This window comes from Lipophrys pholis (assembly GCF_963383615.2).
Source record: "Lipophrys pholis genome assembly, chromosome: 13".
Lineage (NCBI taxonomy): Eukaryota > Metazoa > Chordata > Actinopteri > Blenniiformes > Blenniidae > Lipophrys > Lipophrys pholis.
The window spans coordinates 9,621,804-9,646,340 of record NC_137632.1 but is presented as its reverse complement, the minus strand read 5'-3'; the positions used below and the strand labels follow the sequence as shown (position 1 = coordinate 9,646,340).

At 41.5% G+C, this 24,537-nt stretch overlaps 1 protein-coding gene across 2 annotated transcripts in view; it reads right to left on the bottom strand.

The window, feature by feature from the left end:
• satb2 (SATB homeobox 2) overlaps positions 1-23,151 on the bottom strand; it is a 57,579-nt gene extending 34,428 nt beyond the window's left edge. The window contains exons 1-4 of one of the 2 annotated variants that reach the window (XM_080478348.1): positions 23,144-23,151; positions 22,809-22,934; positions 6,000-6,215; positions 629-814 (exon numbers count right to left, since the gene is read on the bottom strand). In XM_080478348.1, the coding sequence (XP_080334474.1) occupies positions 629-814; positions 6,000-6,171 (358 nt within the window). In that variant the 5' untranslated portion in view covers positions 6,172-6,215; positions 22,809-22,934; positions 23,144-23,151. Of the gene's footprint in view, positions 1-628; positions 815-5,999; positions 6,216-22,808; positions 22,935-23,143 lie in introns of those variants that run through there. The other variant, XM_080478347.1, reaches the window with a different exon arrangement.
• Between the last annotated feature and the right edge of the window lie 1,386 nt (positions 23,152-24,537).

Sequence of the window (24,537 nt, the reverse complement as noted above, 5' to 3'; positions counted from 1 at the left end):
GAAGACAGAAGATATACCAGCTCTTTTTTAAGACAATCGGCGTCATGTTTAGCCTATTTGATATGAAGTGATTATTTGGTAAGTGGTGGTTCGATTAAACAGTTGTTCAATATGAACAGTTACAGCTATATGGTGCCAAAAATGGGTTTGTTTTCAATAAAATAGTTTAATTTAACTATTCTATTTTATATTGTTTTATATTGTGTCTTCAACTGTTTTAATGATTTTGCCTGTCGGGTTGGGAGTAGGAACTTTATCTTAAAAAGCACACTATTAAGAGAGATAAGAAGAAGAAGAAACCAAAAATAAAAAAAGGAAAAACCAGAAGAACAAATGGAAAATGAAGAGCGTCAGTTTACTGTAGCAGCACAGCAGTCTATTATGTTTCTTCATATTGGCTTGTAATATTCTAGCAAATCTGTTTTGCACTTGCCTAAAAACACATTTCACCAGCAGAACCACTGGAACAAGTGGTTAGGAGGCTGCATGGACGGATGCCTCGGCTTTCAAAATAGCTACGAGCTGAAATCAAACCTTCCTTTGAAAAGCTGAAAGGCCCATTCAAGTTTTCTTTCAAAGTTTGGAAGAGCTGAAAGGATTGCTGGTGTTAATCGTGCCTCTGACTGACCGTGGGCTTGTGCGGCCGAGCTGTGAGAGTAGCCGAGGGCGAGCAGAGCCGTCTCCACCAGCTGGGAGAAGAGAATATCCTTCCTGACCAGGACGAACTCGGCGTGCTCCTCTCTCCCATCGCAAGCCTCCGCCTGGATGCCTCCATCTGCCTGCTCCACCACGCAGAAGACAGGAATCATCAGACCTGCAGAGGCGGATGACAAAAAAAGTTAAAGAAAACTCTTTTTTTTTTTCTTTTTTTTTTTAAGCCTGGCTTTAATTGTCTGTGATCACTACACAGTTTATCCCACAAAGACAGCAGACATGTGGACTCCATTCACTGTGGGTGAAGCCTGAAATCACTTCATCCTTTTTGTTTTGTGCCGCTGAATGTTGCGACACCTGAACTTTTCAGTGGAATTTTAAAGAGAAATGACATCCAGGTGTGAACAGACAGACCCTGACAGTGCCCTGGAAGGTTCTTCGTGTTTAATTTGACAGCTTCTAGGATAGAAAGTCATTTTGATGGCTCATCTGAGAAATATGCAAGGCCAGCATACAACAGTCCAACAGCTGATGCTTTTGTTATTCTTAATAACATTCAATCAATGGAAGATTAGAAGCACCAACCATGGAAAATAGAACTTTTTGGTTAAAACTGAACAGCCTACATATATAAAGTATGAAATCTATTGAAAAAAGACTCTCCCAGCAGAGACCACATACCAAAACAGCTGCGTGCATAACCTTAACCTTTTACCCTGAACCACGCTTTCACCCTGACATGTACTGATTTAACTTCTCTCTGTCCCAGCATGCACAATCAAATCTAGGACTCCAGCATCCACGAGTAATCCACTGCAAGTTTGAACTCTTCTCAGCACTTCTTTGAAGCCATTCCATAGGACCACATTCTAGTCACATTTATGATTAACAGAAACAAAAAGAGAAGTTGTCCTGGTGACGGTTGAACCTGCAGCTTAGCAGCCAACCTAGAACCCAAAGTCTGTTTCAAACCAGTCGAAATCTCCGTACTGTTTATTAAGTGATCGACCACTGCTGAAGTCTCCCTGAAGGACACACAGGATTGAGGTGTTACACATCAATGGAGACTGCTGCCAGTCAAAGTGTTCGACCATGTTGAAGTTTGCCTTCCCAGAAACACTTTCATTAATAGATTGGTTGATATGGGGGGGAGGGGTTCAATGACCAAACTTGGGAAAGGCACCAAGTTCCTTCAGTCATCAAAGTGTCACCATATCGTTTCACTCATTTTGTATTTTAGATCAAAATTGAGAGGAGCACCTGCTCCTCCTGCATACTTTCAATATTAGCTCATAGAAAGAATGTAATTCCAAAAATGTCCTTCTCTTGGCTCCCATTATCAATCCTTCCTCTCCAATATCCGCCTTTTTCCTAAAAGGCTTTTGGTTTTGGGCCACCTGTCAACTGGCAATTAATTAAAGCCCTCTGAAGAAATGATGGACTGAGCGCATTAGGCAGCTTCCCAGCACTAATAATACAGGGCATGGCAGCGTGTGGCCATCGCAACACTCACACATTCCCTCCCTTTCCCACAGCACAACCACGCACACACACGCACACACACACACACAATTCGTACGAACAGTCGGAGGTTGCAGGCAGCATTAGCTCCCCCTCTACCACCCCGCGATCCATCCCACTCGTTGTTTTAATCAGTCAATTCCTATATTTCTATTTCCTCCTCATTAATCACTCGGCTCCCGGTCCTCCGTGCTCTCATGGAGTGAATTACACACTGGAGCACCATGCCAATTCAAGTAAGTGAATTTCCCCCAACAGGGAAATATAACTGTCAACACAGAGCAGCAGCTCCCCGCCACCAGCACTCCTCTCTGTCCTCTCTGTGTCTCCACCTCGGTCTGTCTTCCCTCCAGTCCCGTGTCCTGTGATTTGCCCACCCGCCGTGTGATCTGGTTTGGATGATGCGACGTTGCCTCAAAACCTCTAATCCCTCTAATACACATGGGGACGAGTGAATGGGGGGGTATTAAAATAAGATATGAGGTGGGCGTGTGTTCTTTGGCAGCCTTTTCTCGGGTGTGAGAGTGGGAGCCGGTGGACATATGGCGCGCGTGTGCTCGCCGCCTGGTTTTAGTGTGTGCGGACCCGTCCTCGCAGCAGCGGTGTGGTTTGGAGGAGACACGTCGAGTTTCCTGTCTTCAAAGACAACCCGTCATTATTACAGGCCAGCCATCCGTTCAGCTCAGGAAACCCCGTCCTCCTTCCTCTCCGTGGCCCTCCTTCCATCAGTCCTCTCTCTCTCTCAGGTTCTCTTCCTCTCTATACTCCATCACTTCAGATACTTTTGTGTGAAAACCAATCAAAGTCCCCGTTCGCTTCAACTGATAAATTACTGACTGAAGTCACATCAGACAGACAATCTCAGTCTCAGTTTTCCGTTATTGTCTCAACGGTCAACCAGATATGAAAGTAGATAATGTGTTTAAAATGCTGTGTTGATTCGGTCAGAAGCCTCCTGCCTTATCGTGCTTGGGAATCATTTGGCCAAATTTAAAATGTTCAACTAACAAGGCAGAGTTTGAATGAACAAATGACTTCATCTCAAAACCAAAGTTTGTACAATGTACAAACAATAATCCCAAACTGAGTTGTTTAAGAATTAGTAGATTCAAGTGATTTTTTTTTACATTTTTCTTCTACTAACTTCAAATATTTGTACAGATATTTACAGTTTGCATGACAATTCCTCAAATATTACATTCCTAAAATCAGATATTACTTGGTAATATAGACTATACGGACATGTCCTCGTGACAGACTCACCTTTTCAGTTTTTTTTTTATTTGTAATATACTGAATAAGTTTGATGGGTTTTTTTGCGTTCAGTAAAGACATCAAATGAAAATGACATTGTTTTGATTAGTTTTGTTGGGAGAATTTGTTGGATTTGCAGATTCAGTTACACGTGTGTCAGTGACTGCTTGTTTTGAGGCTGTGGTTTACAGTTTGGATCAGGGACAAATGTTTGTTTTAGTTTGAGTTTCTCAGATCTTGCTGCTTTCTGGAGCTTGAAAATCCTCAGTGATGTGGAGTTTGACATGGCAAAAGTGCACATATTTATCACTTCTATAAAAAAAAATAAAAGACAGCAGAGTTTAAAAAAAAAGAAATGTCTCTGGAACATTTCACGCCACTGTTTCTTCGAAATAAGAAAAAAAAAAACCCCAACAGGTTAAAACTTCAGTCTCAACCCAGTTCAAAATCATAGAGAAACTAGTCCAAACCTTGTCCAATTTAAAAATGACGACCATGTATCAAAATCATGGCGAGTCAACTCAACTAGATAGTTAAAATTGGTGTTTGCGTTAAAATGAAATGATGCCATGTCAAATTTTAACTAATTAATGCAAGGTATATTTCAGTGAAATTCACAGGTGAAAGTAGAAACCTGCTGGAAAATAAATACTCTGGCCACGTAAAGCCTGAACACTCTTCAGTGCAAAGCCAAGTACTGAGTTTTATAGTTCCTTCCTAGTTGTTCTTCTCCTACTGTGGTTGAATCTGAGCCTCTTGTTGATTCGTTGCTTTCGTCAACTCTTCCAAATGCATCTTCTCAAATGCTGAGCTCTGTTCAAACCCGGCAGAAATGTGTCAGTAGGATCTCAGCTGCTTGTCGGTGTATTTCAGTAGAAACCGGTTTAAATGATCTTCTGAAGATCCGCGTGACCTGTATAAGCTCACGAAACACTGAGTGAAAGGAACAGAAATGTGCCTCCTCGGGTTGTAATGCAGCTAAATGAGAGTAACACTGAGTTTTTCTTTAGGCTTTACTGAGACATTTTCTAGATTAATAGCAGCGTTTTAAGCTTTCCCTTTCCTTTCTCCAAAGTAATACTAATTCTAATCATACATGAGCCTTTCATGAGAAACAAAGAAGATGATGAACGTTTCTTAAATTGCTTTAATTTTAACCTGGAGCTTCTTTTTTACTTTAGTTGGGTTAAAAGGAAGAAAAAAAAACCCACAGTGCACTAGATGAACTGAAATATTATGGCATCACAACATCCACACACAGAAAAAAAAAATGCTCACACACACACACACGCACACACATAAACCAGAAACAACTTTCACAATGAGAGCAGGGATCGATAACCCAGAGTGACTTGTATAAATCTTGTTTATATGGAGCAATCTCCTTTATTCGGTTAGCCTGTATTATACAGTTCCCCCCAGACTTGTAGATTAACAGTGCAGAAACTGCCGCGCTGCCACACTACAACATGGCACACACAGCCAAACTCAACTCGTGGCCAGGATGTGGCTCGCTGCGGAGCCAAAGGCTGTCTTTGGGTTTTGGTGCATAAGAGCTCAGAAACCTCCGACACCTGGACGAGATGGAAACAAGCTGCTCTGAAACCCTGCAGCGCGTGTTGTTCGTGCAGCCTGTGTCAGTCCAAGAAACCCAGTGACATCTGCAGTTTAAGATTATTACAGTTAATTCTTTTTTTTTGCAGTTTTCTTTGGGGGGGGTGGTTGAACTCTCCGTATAGAGCAACCTCCAGTTACTACAAAGCAATGTCAAACTCTGGGTTATTGTCTTTCAAGCTGATACAGATCAAATTTTCAGATCCAGCACCAACACTGAAATACCAAATGCACTTGCACCCATCTGTGTGGGTCTTAAAACGAGGCGTGGTTAGACATGTTACTATCCTGTGGCACAGAGCAGCAGTTTACACTTTGTACACCCTCTGCAGTAAAGCTGAACTTGTTTGCGAAATAGTTGCAACATCAGACAACAGAATCTCTGAAGATGTGCAAACACACCAGCAATATTCTGATGATTCTGTCATGGATATAATCTCTGACATGAGGACAGGATGGTTTGGGATCCAAGCACTGATGTCTGTGCAGATTTTGTATTTTGTTTTAATTTATTCTATTGGATTAATTCTGTGGGATTGCTCTGTCTAGAGCTCCATCCATGTCTTTTTCTTAGTGTTTTCTCTGCAGTAAAGTTGTGTATTGTACTTCTTGGAACACCTGAAAAAATAAATTAATGTGGTTCAACAACATGTATAGAGAATATCTGTTTCAGCCATGTGTCACAATATATTGCTTGTTGTGGAAAACATAATGCATGTGTGAAATTGAGGTTTTTTTGTTGTTGTTTTCATTTGAATAGTTAAGCAGTTTCTGCATTATTCCACACTTAGATGAGGTTTTGTGTCCTTTGCGAGAATCTCAAGCGCTTCAGAGATATAACGATTTCTTCCATCGGTTTTGCATCGTGTTTACGCTTCCAAAGACGTGCGCGTAAACAAGTAAACTTACACAGAGCCCCAATGTTTACTCGATTTTTTTTTTTTTTTCGGGCTTACCTCCGAGGGGTCTCAGCGGGGCTCCGTTGTGGCGTAAGCGTGGCCTGGTGGGGCTCCCGTTGAGCTCCAGCCGGCTCTTCTTCCCCGGAGGCGGCAGGCCGCTGAGGTCTGGGCTGCCTCCCCTCCGCTCAGGACTGTCCTGGGTGATGGGGCTCTCCCCTCCTCGCTCCATCCTCCTCCAGACCCCCAGAGGAGATTCCGCCAGAGAGAACGAGCCTGTGGAGAAAGGGAACAGAATGGATACCGAACGAGGTTACACTACAAAACCTTAATACCCAAAGATTCAATTTCACAAAATGAGAAAGACACATCAAGTTATATTGTGTCGTCGTTACTAAATCGACTCGCTGCGTTAAACACGTTACAATATTCCTGTTGGATTAATCTCTCAGCGAAAAACTTTTTTAAATTAAATCTAAATACATATGAAAAGAAATACTATCATTAGCTTCAAATAAACATTTTATTTTTTGATATGACAGGACAGAGAAAGCTTTCAGCTTCACAAAAGTTTGGATGAGAAATTAAGAACCCTCAACCGGCACTTCAGTGAACGGTAAAGTAAAAGAACCCCAAACCCACAAATTCTCCTCATGCGACGGACAGATCTCACTGTAATACTGTGTACATGTGATAATGTCTTGATGTACATGAGGAGAGAGTATAAACAACTATCTGCAGATATTGACTTTCACAATTGACTTAAAGACTTAAAGAAAAAAATTGTCTGGTTTTTAAAAGAACACATAAACAACCGAAATGTGTTGTATTGTTTAAGTGGAAAACAATCCAAGTGTTTCCACGGTGTTAATGCACAAATAGCATCAGGATTCATTCTTATAAGAGCAGTGTTGACGAGTTTAAAAACTTTAATCCATTTTCTTCAGGTCACACGCTAGAGTCACAGATTAACCTCATTATTGTGTATTTTGCTTGTATAATTTCAGCAGTATTGGAGCAAGCCTGGGTGTTGCGCAGTTTAAGGGCCGCATGCAGCCTTTGAGGGTCTCTGAGAACTTGGAAATCAAATGGAAATGAGTATACAAGCACGCGATGCTTTAATTTTATTGATGTACATTTACGATAAGATTAACTTTCAATCAATATCAGACAAAGCATGCCGAGAGATGGAAGAACCTGATTCAAAGCCGGAAACTTACACGCGACTGTGATTTAAAAAAAAACTATGTATGAGTATTGGACTGAGTTTTGCCCTTTGTGGCGTGTCAGCTTGTATAAGCCTCCGCCGCTCAGGTTCACGATAGCGATGGCAAAGAAACGTCTGTGGTTCTGTTTAAGCCTTTTTTATATGGTGAAGCAGAGTAAAGCAACAGAATGTTCTAAAAAAGCCACCGAACTTCAGGGTTAGCTATGTTAAAAACACACACACACACACACACACACACATATATATATATATATATATATATATATATATATATATATATATATGTATATATATACATATACATATATATCAAGACACGAGTGGCTGCAGTCTATGCACACACATTCATGAGCCTCCTGGGTCGGCGTCCCCTGATGAGCGGAGCCGCAGCCAAACGTCTAATATAGGGTAATGCCATTAGCAGTGGTGCCAGGCCTGATGAGGGACACGTGCCAAAGTATCAGCAGAGTAGCCAGCTCACTCGGGCCAAATGGACTTCTTTTATATATACATACGAGCCCCCGGACAATATCTGCCAGCATGCGTGACCCCCCTCAGTGCAGGGGAGAAGGAGGATGAGGAAAGTGTAGGAGAGGAGAGTATTAGAGAGTATGGAAATGAAGTCAGTGGCCCGAAAGACACAGAGGGCAGAAAATTCACCAGAACAAATGAGAAAGGATCTGTGGTTATTGTCTGAGTGTGGCTTTTTCCACAGCACTTGATTAGAAACTGAACCCACCCCCCACCCCCCGGTCTTACTTTTTATTATTTCTGCAGCTTTTATAGCTCCGGCTGATGTAACTCTGAACAAAAGACTAATTTTCTTTGTTTTGTGATATTGTCTCTCCATCATCCTCCTCCTTCTTTTTTCCCTTTTTTTCCCCCCTACCTTCTGTACTGACTAATTCTTATATAAGACCAGAAAAACACTCTCCACCACAAAAAAAAAGAGCTAATTAACTCACAATCTGACAAGTATTAAAAAAGACTGGGCTGAAAATTTCAAAAAAACAAATAATAAATTGAAAAGCATTAGCTTTGGCGTGATTAAAAGCTGCGGGAGGCGACGGGGCCAAAAAAATGCAAAGTGGCGGCGTTTTAATAAAAGTGGCTTTGTGAAGAAAAACAACAGGAAAACAAGTTCAAAGAGCTGCGCTGAGTGGAAAGCAACGGCCTCAAATGTGAGTACAGTGGTGGCAATAATTCACATTGTGAGGCTGGCTGAGAAAAAAAAAAAGCAAAGAGAACGCTTAAATTCAACCGCCAACAATGTTGGAGGGGCAAGAACAACTGGGAGGATAAGAGAAGTCCGGGAGCTGCAGTTTGAGGCCCGAGCGGCTCGATGATCAGTGACGGCGGAGACACTCAGACTATTTCATTTTGGGAACTAATCCTCCAAAGAATCCGTCTTTATCGCCAGCAGGTCCCGTCCTGCTTCAACCTCTGGCGATCCCTATCGAGACCTGCCCTCGCCGACATCTCACCATCTCACCTGGGACACACGCGTGCGCGGATGCGCGTGAACACGCACACACACTCACACACGCTCACACGCACACACACACACACACACACACACACACACACACACACACACACACACACACACACACACACACACGCACACACACACACGCACACACACACTCACACAAAGCCTTCCAGCAGCAACTTATAATCTCTCCACACATCCTGCGTCAGTTATATTTCACTCTGCATTTGACCTGAAAGATGTTATCAAGCTGTGCCATCCCACCCAGATAAGAAGTCCCACCTGACAAACAACTGCAAATATTACCACGTCAAGTCATTACCGAGGCGCGTTCACTCCACGTAACGGAGCATTTGGAGTTTGTTGCCGTGCTCAAGTCCATTTTCAAGATATATGAAAAGTGATATCGCTGCTTTTCTCCTCATTACGTCCGCCAAACGGGCTGATTATAGTTATAATCGATGGATCAAAGTAGCTGATGGGAACATTTATCCACTCCAAAGCTGCACAAGTTGATCACTTTAAGAGCAACACCGGTTAAAATGTCAAAACTTCCTTTTTCAAAACTTAAAGTCAGTTTAGTTTTATTTTTTTATATAAAGTAATCCTAAGTTAATAACGACTCTTCTTCACTAGAAATTATTGACAAAGGAAATTTTTTCTGACTCAAAGCTGTGACACAGGCTGAATCATGATCTGTGTCATTACTAATGAACGAGCCGCTAAACACAGTCTGAGTCTTCTTATGTCACTTCAAAGGTCATCGTAGCAAATCAACGACCTTAGTCTCACCCTAACCCTTTCCTCCTTTACTGTTTCCTCAATAACAATAGTTATAAAGTGTGTCATCACGCGCACACACGCGTGTGTTCTACCAAAAACACTGCAAGATGCCGTAATCGATGAAGAATTAAAAAAAAAAAAATCATTTTCAGAGTACACTTCACAACATGTGCTTTTTATCTTTTACTTAAGTTGTTGTTTTTTTTTATATTAAGTATCTATCTGCCATGTTTCACTTGTCTACTTCCAAAGAATGCAAAGTAAAATGTTATTATTAATATAGGATCTTCATATAATCATGTATTTAAAGTGTATTTATATTGGAGTCATAAATGTGTGTGGCGCTGACTCAGTCAGGTTCCTCTTCCTTTTCCAAAGCGGAGGTTGAATCACCTCAGAAAAAAGTTTCTTCTCTTTCTTATTTTATGAGACCTGACGTCGAGTTCACCTGAAGTACCTGAAGCGTATTACATGAATAGTTTTTCAACTGAAAAAAGTATTTTTCCCCACATGTCTTGTATATCAGTTAGGATTTATTTCTGTCGATATTTTAAGCTTGAACGTTTGAATGGACAAACAGTGGGAAGTTTTAGAAATATCCGATGCATTGAAATACTGCTTAATTTGTGATTTTTTTAAAAAGATAATGTCAAAACTTTGCTCCTCTATGTTAAAAAAAAGTGTCTCACCTTTTTTTTAAGCTAAATACTGAATGAATTAATAAAACAATTCCTTCAAGAGATATCATCTCAAATAGATGATACATCAAATGTAATTCAGCAGTGAGATTTTGCTTCTGATATTTTTATTTCAGTACATTTAACTAAAATCATTTATGTTTGATAAGACTACTCCTTGACAATATTCGCAACCCTTCAAAAGTGAGTCCAATCCAAAGATCTTATAGTCTGTAGATTCTCTATTTTTAATAATTGGCGAGTTTGTGTGTTTAGTGTGAGCACCCAAATTGATGAAAATATCCTTTATGGATTTTGATATTTGGTAATTGATCTTGTAATTAATGTAAATTGGGTTTATAAGTGGTTTTTATACTCTTGTAACTGAGGCTCTGTTGTGTCATTAAATTCGACACGATTAATTCACCGTGGCTGAGCTGAGTGGCCTTCTGTCTGCAAAAGTTCAATGTGGAAAAATCAAAACAAGCAGTGCTAAACAAATAACATTTTTTTTTGGTAAAGTTTGTTTTTATTTCAGACATCTCCAGTCATTGCGGCCTAAGAGCCAATTTCCAAAGATTATACATTATTGGTTTCACATTAAATCACATCACATTAAACTCAATTTCAGATGTAAATATTGACATTATTAAACCGATCTATGTGCTTCTATTTCATTTTTCCAATTAATTAGGAACCATAAATATTTCATTCACAATTTGGTCATCTGTTAGTAATAATGAAAATATGATTAAAGCTGTTGAAGTTTGTGCTTTACTCCCCATAATTCTGTATTTTTGTTGTTTAATAGAAATAAGTGAACTGTAACAGGCAGCTTCCCTCCGACAGGGAGCTCGGATCAGAGGTAAAGCAGCTTAGACATGTGAATAATGGATAGGGTGTAAGCGTGCTGTTGTTTATGAAATATTCAGATGTCAGAAAGCCGCCTGTAGATCAGAGCGTTTCTCTTCCAGTAATGTTTTTTTCTCAAGCTTCAATACAGAAGTTCATTCAGGCAGATCTACTCATAGCAATACAACCCAATGCAGAGGAATGCACATATTTTTCTCTCTTGTTAAAAAATATCAAAGAAGTCCCTGTTTTCTACCCCCCGAATCATTTTTCTTTTTATACAGATACTAACAACATCTCACGGCACTTACACAGACAGAAATCCAACTATTTCAAGATGTTGCAATGGCTTGTTGTGGTGACTCCTCATGCTGGGAGTCTACCTGTTCTTATTGAGCGAGCATGTAAATAAAACCCAGGGTGTGGACTGGTATCGCGCTATCACGTAAACATCCCCTCTCACTGGCTGATAAATGCTAATCTGTCTTATGCAATTATTACAGGCGTGTTGAGCAATAACCTTTTGTTCTGAAGACGAGTCTTCAAACTCGCCACGTTTTGAAGGCTCCGGGGCTGCCATTAAAGCCGCTCTTAAACATCCTAAATGCATCTGCGCTGTTTGATAAGCTGCCTGATAGTTAGAGCTGTTAATAAACCCGCGATAAGGGAAGCTGTTGGGTATCTGCTATGGAAACGGGCACCACTAATGTAATGTGTTTTTGATAAGAAGGGGGTCATGACACATTTCTCCGTTTATTGTCCTTTCTCTGGAACTTCTCAGAGAAGTTGTAGCTTGGATATTTAATACATTTACTGCCAATAATCTTGCATCTTTTCCTTAGAAGTTTTCCAAACTTTACATGCCCCTGGCTGTGAGCGGGAACAAACAATCTCTTCTGTTTGTCCCGCACGGCGTTTTGATACTAGCACGACCCTGCATTGTGATGATAAGCCACTATCAAATTCCACATTATTATAAAGTTCCAGACATAACAAATACAAACCGAGGGGCCCGAGACAAGATTGCAGAGCAAAAAGCAATATGAGGGCACACCCAAAGAAATAGGAGAGTAGGACACGACAACAAACACACCTCTAAACAACGTGTGTGTGTGCTTGTGTGTGTGTGTGTGTGTGTGTGTGTGTGTGTGTGTGTGTGTGTGTGTGTGTGTGTGTGTGTGTGTGTGTGTGTGTGTGTGTGTGTGTGTGTGTGTGTGTGTGTGTGTGTGTACATGCACTGTAGTTTATGAAAGAGTGTGGTTCACGCTGACCGATCTAAGAGTCAAAGTTGCATAGAAACTTAAATATTGTGTTCAAATACGATCACACACACAATACTATTTTAACTCAATGTGAATTCTACACATTTGAAAATAAGTCACTGTCATTTGAAACGATGTGGCCACTCCAACTGCCAGTAATTTACTATATATATACTGTTGTATTCTGCAATGTTGGCTGGCACCATAGTTGAACAGAGAGAAGATCATTTCAGTGTTTGAGTGGAGTTTGCATGTTCTCTGCCTCATTTTATACGGGAACCATCAGCTGAAATCAGCATTGTTTTTCAGGTTTTCTTGCAGAAAGATTTCACTTCACACGGCAACTTTTTGAAAACTATCACCACACAAACGGAAAACCACAGAAACGCTTGAAGTGTTTCAGTTTGCACGCCAGGCCACGAGTTGCTACTGTGTTTTTTTTCTAATGCAGGCATGCACGGAGAAATCCGTATGACGCAAACCTTCGGCCCACTCATGTAAGAAATGCATCGCCACTGACGTGTGATGTGGTATATGTGCACTTTGCTGAAGACGTTAAATGTGTGCCGCGGCCAAAAGTCAGGAAAAGTTTGCCGTTTCCACTTGAATCGTTGTCGTGTAAGCAGGCCTCATCGGTGCAGCTTCTTCCCTCAATCAAAAGTGATGGACCGTATGTAACCTGCTTTGCACCCAGTGTCAGCAGAGATCGACTCCAGTCTCTGACGTGAGCGTAGGCGACGTAAAGATTTTTATTGTATTTACTTTGTTTCCAGTCCACACACCGGCGACTACTACAGCAGCTCTTTGCCTCTACAAAGATTTAGCGTTTGAGAGGTTTTACTTTAACTCCATGCTGTTTTGCAGGTTTGGAATTTGCAGTGGTGTCCATGGGACTAGTCTGCAGCTATTCAGCTCCATTCCACATCTCACTGTGACTCCTTTGCGGCTTTAACTTCTGCAGCAGTTCAAGCTACAGTGGCTCGTCTGTTAGATCGGGCCACGCGAGCCAACTTTCACTCCCCATCGTGCACCAATGACCCCGTCCACAGTTTACTGCCTTCTTCCCTTGGACCACTTTTGATATATACTGACTGCTGCCGGCCCGGTAAAACCCCACAAGAGCTGCAGTTTTAGAGATGTCTTGACCCAGTGGTCTAATCATGAGGACAAACTGTTCCCTGGCTGAATGTTAAATCTCACCTACCTACAGCTGCCATGAATAGGATTAAAATTAATGCCCCAATAAAGTCAAATTTCACAAACATTCTTTCATAGAATTTCTTTTAAACAGAATTGAAGCGTTTTCCTCCTGAGTCCAAAGGTCCAATATCATAATCAAATATTTGCAAAAACGTTCAGTAAATATGACGTACTACACACACTGCGCTTGTGAATAAAATACTTTCACTTGCATGGGATTCGTGTGTACAAAGCTCCTGATCAGAATTGATGGTTTCATATCGTCACTTCAGATATGTTTAGCGATATGCCATGACTGTAAGGAATTCCAACATTCTTACTGAAACAATACTTGCCTCTGACTTTATAGCACAACTGTCTATTAACGCATGCCATTCATGTACCACAGTTCGTTGCAGAAAGAATGAAAAGAAAGGAGATGTTGTAATGACTGTTCCAGAAATAGGGTAGAAATGTTCAGCTGCTTTATCTGCCAAAATGAATAAAAATTTAATATAAATTAAATATAAAATATTTATTAAATTAACAAGACATAGGAGTAAGATGTAGGTTTGCACATTTAATCAAGATAATCAAACTTGCATTATACGTTTTTTAAGAGTTTTGTCGTGATTTGCGTCAGTTTACTTAATTATTGTGTATTAAGTGTATATAAGTGTATTTTACTAACTAGACGAGGCACTAGCCAGAGCGCAGACCTACGCCAACGCCACATTTGTTTGCGGAACCGAGTTAGCATCGCGAGCATGATAGCCGTTAGCTCATATCGACGCTAACTGGGTAGGGCAGGTAGCTCCATCACTGTGTGAAACACTGAGCAGGGAGCGTCTCCATGGCAACAGACGCTGATTTCCTTTGACCTCCTCCATGAGGCGCCTCTCATCCGCTTTGTGTGGGACATTTTTTCGCTTCAACAATAAGCAAGTTAGTTTGAAACTTACCAGTGTAGCTCCTCTCTCTGGTCTGGGATTGAACATAGCTTCAGCTCAAATCCTCGTATTCTACTCGGATGCAGTTATACTTGGTTTCAGAAACTTAGCTGGGGTACCTTTACAGTTTTCAGCACCATGAACAATAAATATTATTGTGTTGGTTTCATTATTTTAAAAGTTTTGTGAGCTGAAAGTACTTAAAGATTCCTGATGGAAAAACTGCATCAAAAAAAACAAATACGTATACTTATATTAAGTAGAACTACAGATAGAAGCTATAGCTACTGAGAGCAACTTTCCATCTATTGTCTCACTTAGCAACCTTTAGAACACTCAAATATGTTGTAGAATGACATAAATGTCCATGTTTTGGGGAAAACAAAGAGTAAAAAACACAAGCTTCTTCTTTCTGGACTTGTATGATCTGGGTGACCGATGGAAAAGCTTCCCGACTCAACCCGCTTGGTGAAGTTCTTTGCTACAGTGGTGAGCCGTCACATCCAAACCAGTGAACTTCTGATCGCAACCTCGCTCCTCCCATAACCTTCAGGCCACCTTCTGCCCCGTTTACAAACTGAACCGAACATATTCCACATTATTACACGGTTGCAGACATGACAAATACATAGCAAGGGGCCAGCGAGGAGGAAAATGTGGACACACCCAAAGAAATGGAGGAGTAGGGCACGACAACAAACGCGCCTCTAAACAGCGTGTCCAGCTCAAAAGACGTAAACACACACAATCGCAGGCCAACGTGTAATTCAAAGCCAGCCTAAACTCTACAAATCAGACAGCTGACAAGCACTGATTGGTACTCCCAAACATTTGAGGGACAAGCGCTGTAATAACTGCTGCAGAGGAGAAGTGTAAACCGGGAGCCTGCTGTCGCCTCTTTCTCAACTCCATCACTCTCTCCTTGCGGCTTCGCTTGTGTCTCACCTGCGTTCAGGTTGGGTAACACGTGCCCAGCTGTGGTAGCTTCTGACGTACGCGCCATTAGAGGGATTTGTTTTTGATGAAATTCACCATCCTCACATGAACACACACCGAACACGTGGCTTCACCGTGATAAAGGTTTTACAGGAGGCAGAGGGCAGCCATTGCCACAGCAGCAGACCAAAGAGACGTATGGCGGCGCTGAGAGGCGTACAGCCGAGCGGCAGGAGGAGAAAGAAGAAGCAAGAAACGAAGAAGAAAAAAAAAAAAAACTTACATCTGCTTTAACCGCCGAGCCGGTGCCTTTTACAGTGTGTTTCTAATGAAGGCCCCCCGAGTTTAAACATGCAAACCACACAGAGAAAGAGAGAGCGAGAGGGAGAGAGGGAGAGGGAGGATAGGGAGTGACCTGTGAGGGCATTATTAGCACTGATAGCAGGGCAGAATGAAAGAGGCGTCACCTATAGGGAAATATCCAGAGATACGGCTGTTCTTCCCGCTCCAGATCCACTTTTATAGCAGGGTTATCAAGCTATTGGTTAATGCTTGGCTCTGCAACATAGATAAAAGTAGGCAGGAGGAGGAGGAGGAGGAGGAGGAGGAGGAGGAGGGGGGCGGGCGATATTAAAAGCCCTGCTGTCTCTGTCAAAGAAGCGCGCAATGCCCAATGTACACATGCATGTATGTGCAGGGAGGGACGCGCAATAGTGGGGGTGGGAGGTGCACAAATGGCTGACGATAAGAAGCAGTTTGGCAAGTTGTTACAAATTTTTACTTTTTACTGTTTACATTGAGGTCAAAGGTTTTTTTTTTTTTTAGTTTTCCACCATGTGTGAAACAGAGGTGGAAAGCCACAAAGTTAAATCAAGTTTTCAGCTCTTTGCTTTTTACTCGACCATTTCTTCCCCTCACAGCTTTTTTAATTTCACTCACTGCTATTTCACACGTTTGTCTAAACTTTTAACTCGTTTTCTTTCCCATTTAAGACGAACTGTGGACATTTTTTGGTGAATCATTGCTGAATTCAAGCTAAATATACGGGGCAAGAACGTGGAGAAGAAATGATCCCTTCATGTATCCGTCAGCACTTTTTCTACACTAAATACATTAAAAAAAGAAGCAGGCAAATAAACAAAAAGAGGCTCCAGGGGACTCGGATCAGGGAGAAATAGCCACATGGCGACTAGCCAACAGTGAGAATGAAGCTTCTTTCTCACAGACTGACTCAGATAGCAAAAGTAATCTAATATCTTTCTTTTTTTTAACGATATGTTCAGAATACTTTTGTGCCCTCACAGACAAATCGTGTACTCTTTTTGATTTAATATAGGAAAAATGTATACTCTTGATATGTACAAGTTGTTGGATTGCTTAGTGAAATGTATTCTCTGTGGTTTTGAGCTCGGACTTGATTTGATTTTGATCTGATGGGTCAAATTAAAGAACAAACCAGCCTCAGGTTGTCAGCATTGCATGGGTCCTCGGCAGAAATGGAAGTAATATTTTACAAAAACGCATCCCAACATGTGGATGGATATCAGCTGAAATGGATGGTACAGTAACACCACAGACGTGTTGATCCCACAACATGTCAAAACCCAATGCACCACCAGGGGCACACATGACACATTAAAACACCAACAATTACACGAAAACAACACAATGAGCATGAGACCGAACGACAGACAAAATGGCTGATTTTGAATATGATATCTGACTGCGGGATTTAGCAGCCACAAAGCTGAGAGTCAATTAAATAACATCAACAAGGGAGCAGATTCTCCATTGATGGAATTTTTCAATAATTTAATCACATTTTCCTTGTTGCACTTTGAGTATGTGTAATTCATTCAACCTTCAAATCCAAACCATGTGCTTTATGATCAAACAGTCTTCTTTCTATACATTGTGTTGTTTGTTTCAGGTTTGTGTTCAGATTGGTGTTCGAGTATTTTTCGTGCAGATTCCTCATTTGCTCTTTTTTTGGTCAAGTTAGTTAAATAGGAAGATTTCTGTGTGTAAAATGGTGACTGTAAACACATTTACACCTATTATACATTGAATTTGTTGTCTTATGGACGAATAGTCTTTATTTTTATAGTATTATTTGTGTTTTTGGACATTTGTTAATCTTTGGTTTGAACGGGAAGCAAAACATATACATCCATGACACATACCACAATTGGTCATTAAATATATTCATCAGGATAGGGTTTGTTTTTTAGGCTTCTTTTGATGAAAATGTTTAAGGTTTTGCTTATATCATAGAAACAGACAGTCACATCTGTATCCAGACAATTAAAATGACTGGAAATGTTCCAAAAGCATATATAACACCTTTTTTTTAACAGTGGTGTCTGTATTTTTTTTTTTACTGAAGTAATATCCTTGTGGACTGTATCGGGCATCACCTATGTGTCTCAGTCAGCAGTAGGCAGTGAAATCTGAGAGCAAAATCTTAAATGTTCTTCGTTTCTATGAAATCAAATCTTTGAATTGTTGTTAGAAATCTGTTAGAAAAGGTTACAAGTCCTACAAATCTAGCAGCTATGTTCTAACCTTATTTGTTGATATTAAGTTTCAATATATGATTTTAAGTGTAAAAATTGCTGCTGATTTCTGACTTGTGAGATCGTGGCGTGGTAAAATTGTGACTTTGGCGGGGGATTAACAAACACGCGCAACCTTTTGTGACAATCTAGTATTTGATTGTGAAGCAACTGAAGCAATTTTATTCAGTAACTTAATTTTCTTTTATACATGAGAGTTCATTTTGAGGATAAACGTCAATAAGCCGATCTGAGTGATATTAGCGATGTCAGCTATAACACACACACACACACACACACACACACACACACACACACACACACACACACACACACACACACACACACACACACACACAAGGAGTTCATGTTAACTTATTAAATCTGATTTTTGCTGTGCAAAAAAAAAAAAAAAAAAAAAACCCCAGAGATATTGAGTTCATCTTTGAAAATTTTTTGAGAGTAATCAAACTGAGAAGTCAGAGAATTTGTAGTTATTGCTAAATGCTAAAGGTAAAACAAACAAAACTAAATGATTTGTACCGTCAGAAGAACAGATTTCCTTTTCGTCAGTCCAGACTGGCAAATATGAGCACAGGAGGGAAAAATGTACAAATGACCAATCCATCAGCTGCACCCTATGCTCATTCTTGGACAAAGTGAAAGTGCATTTTTAGTGTGCAAACCTCCTTTTCGCAGCTTAAAAATGGCTAATTGCTGCAGCTGCAGAGAGCCGTTCTGTTCCTGCATGTCTTTTCCAGCAATAACCCTCATGCCAGCAATTTTCTCTGTAATCAAACCATGATGTGACAGTTTTATATTAATTAACGTGTGACTACATTACAGGAGAATTTACTTCGAGGGGAAGTTGAAACATTCTCACAGTATGAATACATTTTTTTTTTTTCCAAAGCCCGAAATCAACACTGGGAACTTTCTAGATGTACGTAACTGATTATGAGGAGTTGTGTATACTGAGGAATCTGCCGTTTATGGCCGTCAGACGTGATGTGGAGGGAGCTGGTGTGAAGAGGGACAGCGGACCTTTGGGGTGAACACACTGTTCCGCACTTCTGTAGATGTTTCACAAGGCTCGGGCAGACTCACTAACAGAGGAGAGCGGGGAGAGCGAGGAGGGCGAGTCGGCGGCCCCTCAGACAAACATGTTTGGCTCTCTGGTAAACATCTCGTTTGATAATGCTGGATGAAGAACAGCATTTACGGCCTCGCCCTTCCAGCTCGGAGGATGCACACACACACGCACACACACACACACACACACACACACACACACACACACACACACACACACACACACACACACGCACACGCTCCCACACACACGTACGCACGCACGCTCCCACACACACACTGACACTAAGCCACACAAACCTCAGCCAACATGCAGCGCAGGCTCTCTGCTTTAACACTTCCAGGGACCACACACTGACTCAGAGCCCGGTGACACTCAGCAGGGACGCCGCCGAGGCAAACGCTGCACAAAATGACAGTGATGCAGCTCGAACATGATGCGCTCTCAGACTGTGTCAGACCCCGCGCGTTTGAAGCACCTCCGGGGCGTACAACTTTGTCAAGCCAGAACCGTTCACAGCTCGCAGCACCCTGCAGGGAGGACGTTTCCTCACTCTGGGTCAAACTTCAAGAGACAAAACTGGCCAACAGTCACCAACGTGAGTGCATCGTGAAACACGTCAGATAGGAAACATGTGATTATCATATTTGTTGAATGCAATTTAGAAAAAATTGTGAGTCATGGCACTTGATGGGATGTCTGTTGTTAATCAATTGACAGTTTCCTGAATGGACCTGAGAGGGGAAGTCCGGCTTTTTCTTACTGTGTTAAAAAAGAAACCAACCATCCTAGGCCAGCACAGCCTGCAGGTACAGTTTTCCCCTACTAGCCCTTTTTGCTATGTTTAGAGTCGATGCTACAACAAAATACAGTCATCTGCCTGAGCAATACGCCAGACAGCACAGCATCTTCTGCCTTTGCAGTCTAATGTGCAATTTAATAATGTGGACACGCCCTCGGCAAAGGTTCATACAGGAAGGCAGAGCTCCTGAAACACTGAGATTTAGGATTGAAAGGTGGATGTAGCAGGAACTTATTGAGGCTGTAAAGCTGCTGCACCGCTCATAACATCACACAATAAGTGAGACATAAGAGGTGTTCAAGGTCAAAGTATCAAGTTCCACAGGGTCGCTAAAAAAAAAATTGATTTTCGGTGCAGCTACTGTTGGGGTTCTGGCTCCTCACTTCCGGGGTCGTGTTCAGGTTTGATGTTTGATGCTGGATGTCACCCATCAAGTAAGCTGAGCATATGGACCGGAGGACCCACCAGGGCAAGCCATCAGCGAACATCCAGTTACAACCACCCTAACCTCAAGGTCACTACTTTTATAACTTTACAACACAGGATACAACTTTAAGCAGGGTGTATTTAATAGTTACTTCAGGCCATGGCAATCACAAACAAGTTCAAAAAGTTTGTTTAAAACTTCAACATTAGTTTAAGTTCAAGTTTACAAGTTTTGAGTGACCTTAAGTGAAATAATGTGGGTGTTTTTTTTTAAATTGGTCATCTCGCTAATTATTAGTTTTTGTAATTATATTATTTTACAATAACTAAAAGAAAAATTATTAATCAGTTCAAATATAAAATTTCAATTTTACAAAATGATAAAATAACTGCCTTTTATGAACAAGCTGATTTTCCATAAAATTGTTGTTGATTTTTAGCCTTTTGAAAAGTCACAAAACAAGACACATACGTTTTTCGCAAATTGACTCGTCTCCGTAATCTGCGTGCCTTTTCAGTCCATAATTATTTGCGCAATGAGATCAAATGTTCTTTAATATAAAACACACACACAATATAAGCTCGCACATCTTATTAAAAACTAAAGTGTTCCTTCATATTTATGTTTTACGCGTTGCTCTTTGTTCCTTAAACGTTATACCACTTGAGCAAACTTGAAACTTTAAGTCGAAATCTTCCATCACAGCAACAGAGGACGAATTCGTTTTTCTACGCGGCTGGCTCAGACAACTTTTTCTAAGTCTTTATTTAAAAACTGCTTCCACAGAAGCCTTGTGGGAATAATAAAGTGTTTGACAGCGAAGTGCGCACGTAACTGGTAACACGTAGATCTTATTAATGGTACACACGCTATTTCCCATGACAAAACTGTACATTTTGTGCTTTTGTTACTTTGGGAATTAATCAATTGCATATCGATGCTTTTACCTGATTTACCTGATTCTTGAAAAAGTGGCATTTCTGTGAACAGAAACTGACGTTTACGCGAGAGAAAACCTGCTGTTTGGATTCCTGGTGGTTGTGGAGACGAAGAAGACTAGGACGAAACGGAATCAACCTGCTGCGTTTTAAAGGTCACATTGGGCGGAACATTTCAGTTTGAGATGGGAAGAAGCTGTTCGCAGAGCTGCGATAAATGGTAAAGTTTTTTTTTTTTTTTTAATTAGAGGATTGGGGAACTATGCACTAACTTCCTGCGGAAAGGGTTTTAGTATAAGGTTGCAGCTGACTTTAAAAAAATGGGGAGAAATTGGATGCAGGGTTTGATTTATTAGCGCAGAAAAAGGAGGGTTTATTTTTAGTGCAGGCCCAAATATTGGTCATGACACGATGGTCTGTTGCAGGACTGGTTCTCATTTGGAGCCAAACGCATTTGGCTTGGGTTTCATGATATTACGCGCAGGAGACCTGGAGGCCTTTTAGTCCCTCATCAGACCTGTAACTTATCTTCTTCCCCCCTTCTTTTCTCCCTCTATCCCTCTGCACATTTGTAAATGCTTTATTTAGAAAGTATTTCCGAATACCCCTTTTTAGTTTTGAGGCAGTTGGTTGGCTTTCGTGTCGCTGTGTTGGCTGCTCGTGCGTCCCGCGTGTGCCGGAGGTTAAAAGGCCGCTGTAGCTGCAGACAGCACTTGGCCGATGTCGTTACATCGCGTCTGTTCCCTCAATATGTTTTATTCATCGCTCGCTGCGCGCCTAGTTTGTAAATTAACCGGTGTAAAGCTAATGAGTGGCTTATTAGTCAGCCTCCGGGGGCGTTAATGACTGACACCTCTTACACTGAGTGCTCAATAATTTTTTTTGGTGTTAAAAAGTTACAAAGGGAGAGGGACTGGTGGAGCAACGTGACGCGTTTTAACTTGAAGGGTTGATTCTGAATAGATGTTTTTTATTGGTCGGTCAAAGAGAGGAAAGGAAAGGAAAGGAAAGGATTATATGTGAGGACGGAGCGAAAAATAAGAAAGTATGTAGATTGGAGCTCAAATGGAATATGGGCAATTAATGAGGGGTTGCTATGGGATTACACACACACACACACACACACACACACACACACACACACACACACACACACACACACACACACACACACACACACACACACACACTTCCGCTCTAACACACGCTTTTTCATTTTCCTGCAGAAATGTTTCGAGTCACATCCAAAACTATATTTAATGAATGTTAAAAACATCGAAAAAATCAATTAGTTAACTCACAATATTGGAAAAAATATTTTTTTTCCTTTGAATAAATTTGTTGGACTCGCTTTTCTTACAAGATCGAATCAGCTCTTCGTAAAAAGAAAGAAAGAATCATCTTAGAAAAATATCCCATATTTACTGATTGTTTGTTATTGTAGACATAATTTTTTTCTTCCGTACATAGGCAATTGTTATTGATAAATTATGTTAGGTATTTTGTTGCTGCCATGTGTAGCTATTAAACGAGTAATTAGAGATTACATTAAAATAAAAATAATATAAAATATAAAGACTTCAGTTTGTGTCTTTAAATTCGAATTAATTCCCTTCATAAGTCATTTGTTTCAAAATCAGATCTGGCGCGCGCGTGTGTGCTTGCGTGCGTGCTTGTGTTTGTGGTCCCACTCACTGTTTACGGCGTGTCTGTAGCGCTGCTGGCCGCTGACGAGGCTCTGTCCATTGATCAGGAGTATTGAATCCAGGGCTGGGCTTTGGTTCGGCTCCTGGGGACGCGGCGGATCACGCTGAGGTGAGTCTGGACCCGAAGTCGGAGCGGAGATCCAGGGAGACAAAAGTTAGTGACTGCTGGTGGTGGCAGTGTGTGGGTGTGTTTGTGTGCGTGTAAGTGTGTGTGTGTGTGTGTGTGTGTGTGAAGAAGTGGAAGGATGAGACTGAGAGTTTTGCGCGCAGCAGCGATGTTGTGGATCGTGGTATTTAAGGACCAGAGCGCGCAAACACGAGTACTTTTCTGCACTTTTTTTTCTTTCCTCGCTCGTCCTCTTTTTGTGCGCCTCAGCGCTCACAATGCGGCTCTCCTCTGAATTCCTGGCTTCATCCTAGGACGACAGCACGGATAGGGGAGGGGGGGAGCGCAAAAAGTGTCGCTGGGAAAACAACCGCACAAAAGAAATACACGCAGTCCGGTAAGGAAGGCGAAACATTAAAAAAAAAAAAAAAAGAAGAAGACTCAATTAAACTGAGAGCTGACCGAAAAGCGTCCGAGGTGCAGTTTCACGGCGCTGGTTCAACAGCGCAACCGACCGGTTTCTAATCAGAGTGTGTCACTTTCAATCTTCCCTGTGCCAACGGGCGCGCTGACTGATAGAGGGAGGAGAGAGGGGAGGAGAGACAAAGACTGCGGGGAGGGAGGGGAGGAAGAGGAAGAGGGGGCGTCAAACAACTAATCTGACCCTCGGAGGCTTTTTGTGGGCAGGATCGCGCTTGGGCGCATGAAAATTCATCAGAAGTGTCGAGGAGAGCTGCGGACGTTTCCACGTTCAATCACAGATCGAGGTCGCGACCCTTTCGGGGGGGAAAAAAAACTAAAGTTTATGCGTCCTTCTTGGAGAGGTTTGATCTTCCAAATCACATCTCACCCAAATCTCCTCGCTGCCTTATTACTCTGCCTATTATCAGGGAGACCTTGAAGTTAGCGAGAGAGATTTCTCTCTCTTGTAACGTCGTCGTGATTAGAATATTTTTGCTTAACGCAGCAGTAAGTTATCGCTCCGCTATCAGCGCTGCAGCTTCTCTCTAATACCTCAGTATCATCCAACAGATAGTCCGCACAAGCTGAAGTCCATGTCCTGATGGATGTTAATAAGTAGCCTAATAATAAGGCAAGGATGAGCTCTCTCTCTCTCTCTCTCTCTCTCTCTCTCTCTCTCGCTCTCTCTCTCTCTCTCTCTCTCTCTCTCTCTCTCTCTCTCTCTCTCTCTCTCTCCGCCTGTGCGTGCGTGCGCGAGTGCGTGTGTGTTATGAGAACCCTGTTAATAATAAACCCGTAACTTGATAGACAGATGTCACAGCTCGGTGTCTGATAGATATTGAGGCCATGGAGAGTCAACCGACGCTGAAGATGGTTCTCTGATGCCAAATAACACATTTTACTCAAAGTATCAGGTAAGACAGTTAAAATGTGAGGTCATATGAGAAAAGAAAAGTTTAACGACGGTGCTTGGGTTTAGTGCGCAAAAGTACTAAATTTTAATCCACGAGGTAAACCGCATGTGCAAATTTTATTAGCTGGTAAATTATTATTTTGTGGGGCTTTTTAAGCAGCTCTGCTTCTAATTACCTTATTCTCCTCTTTGCATTTACCAGGACTCGCATTTGCATATGTGCGGCCTCGTCGCACA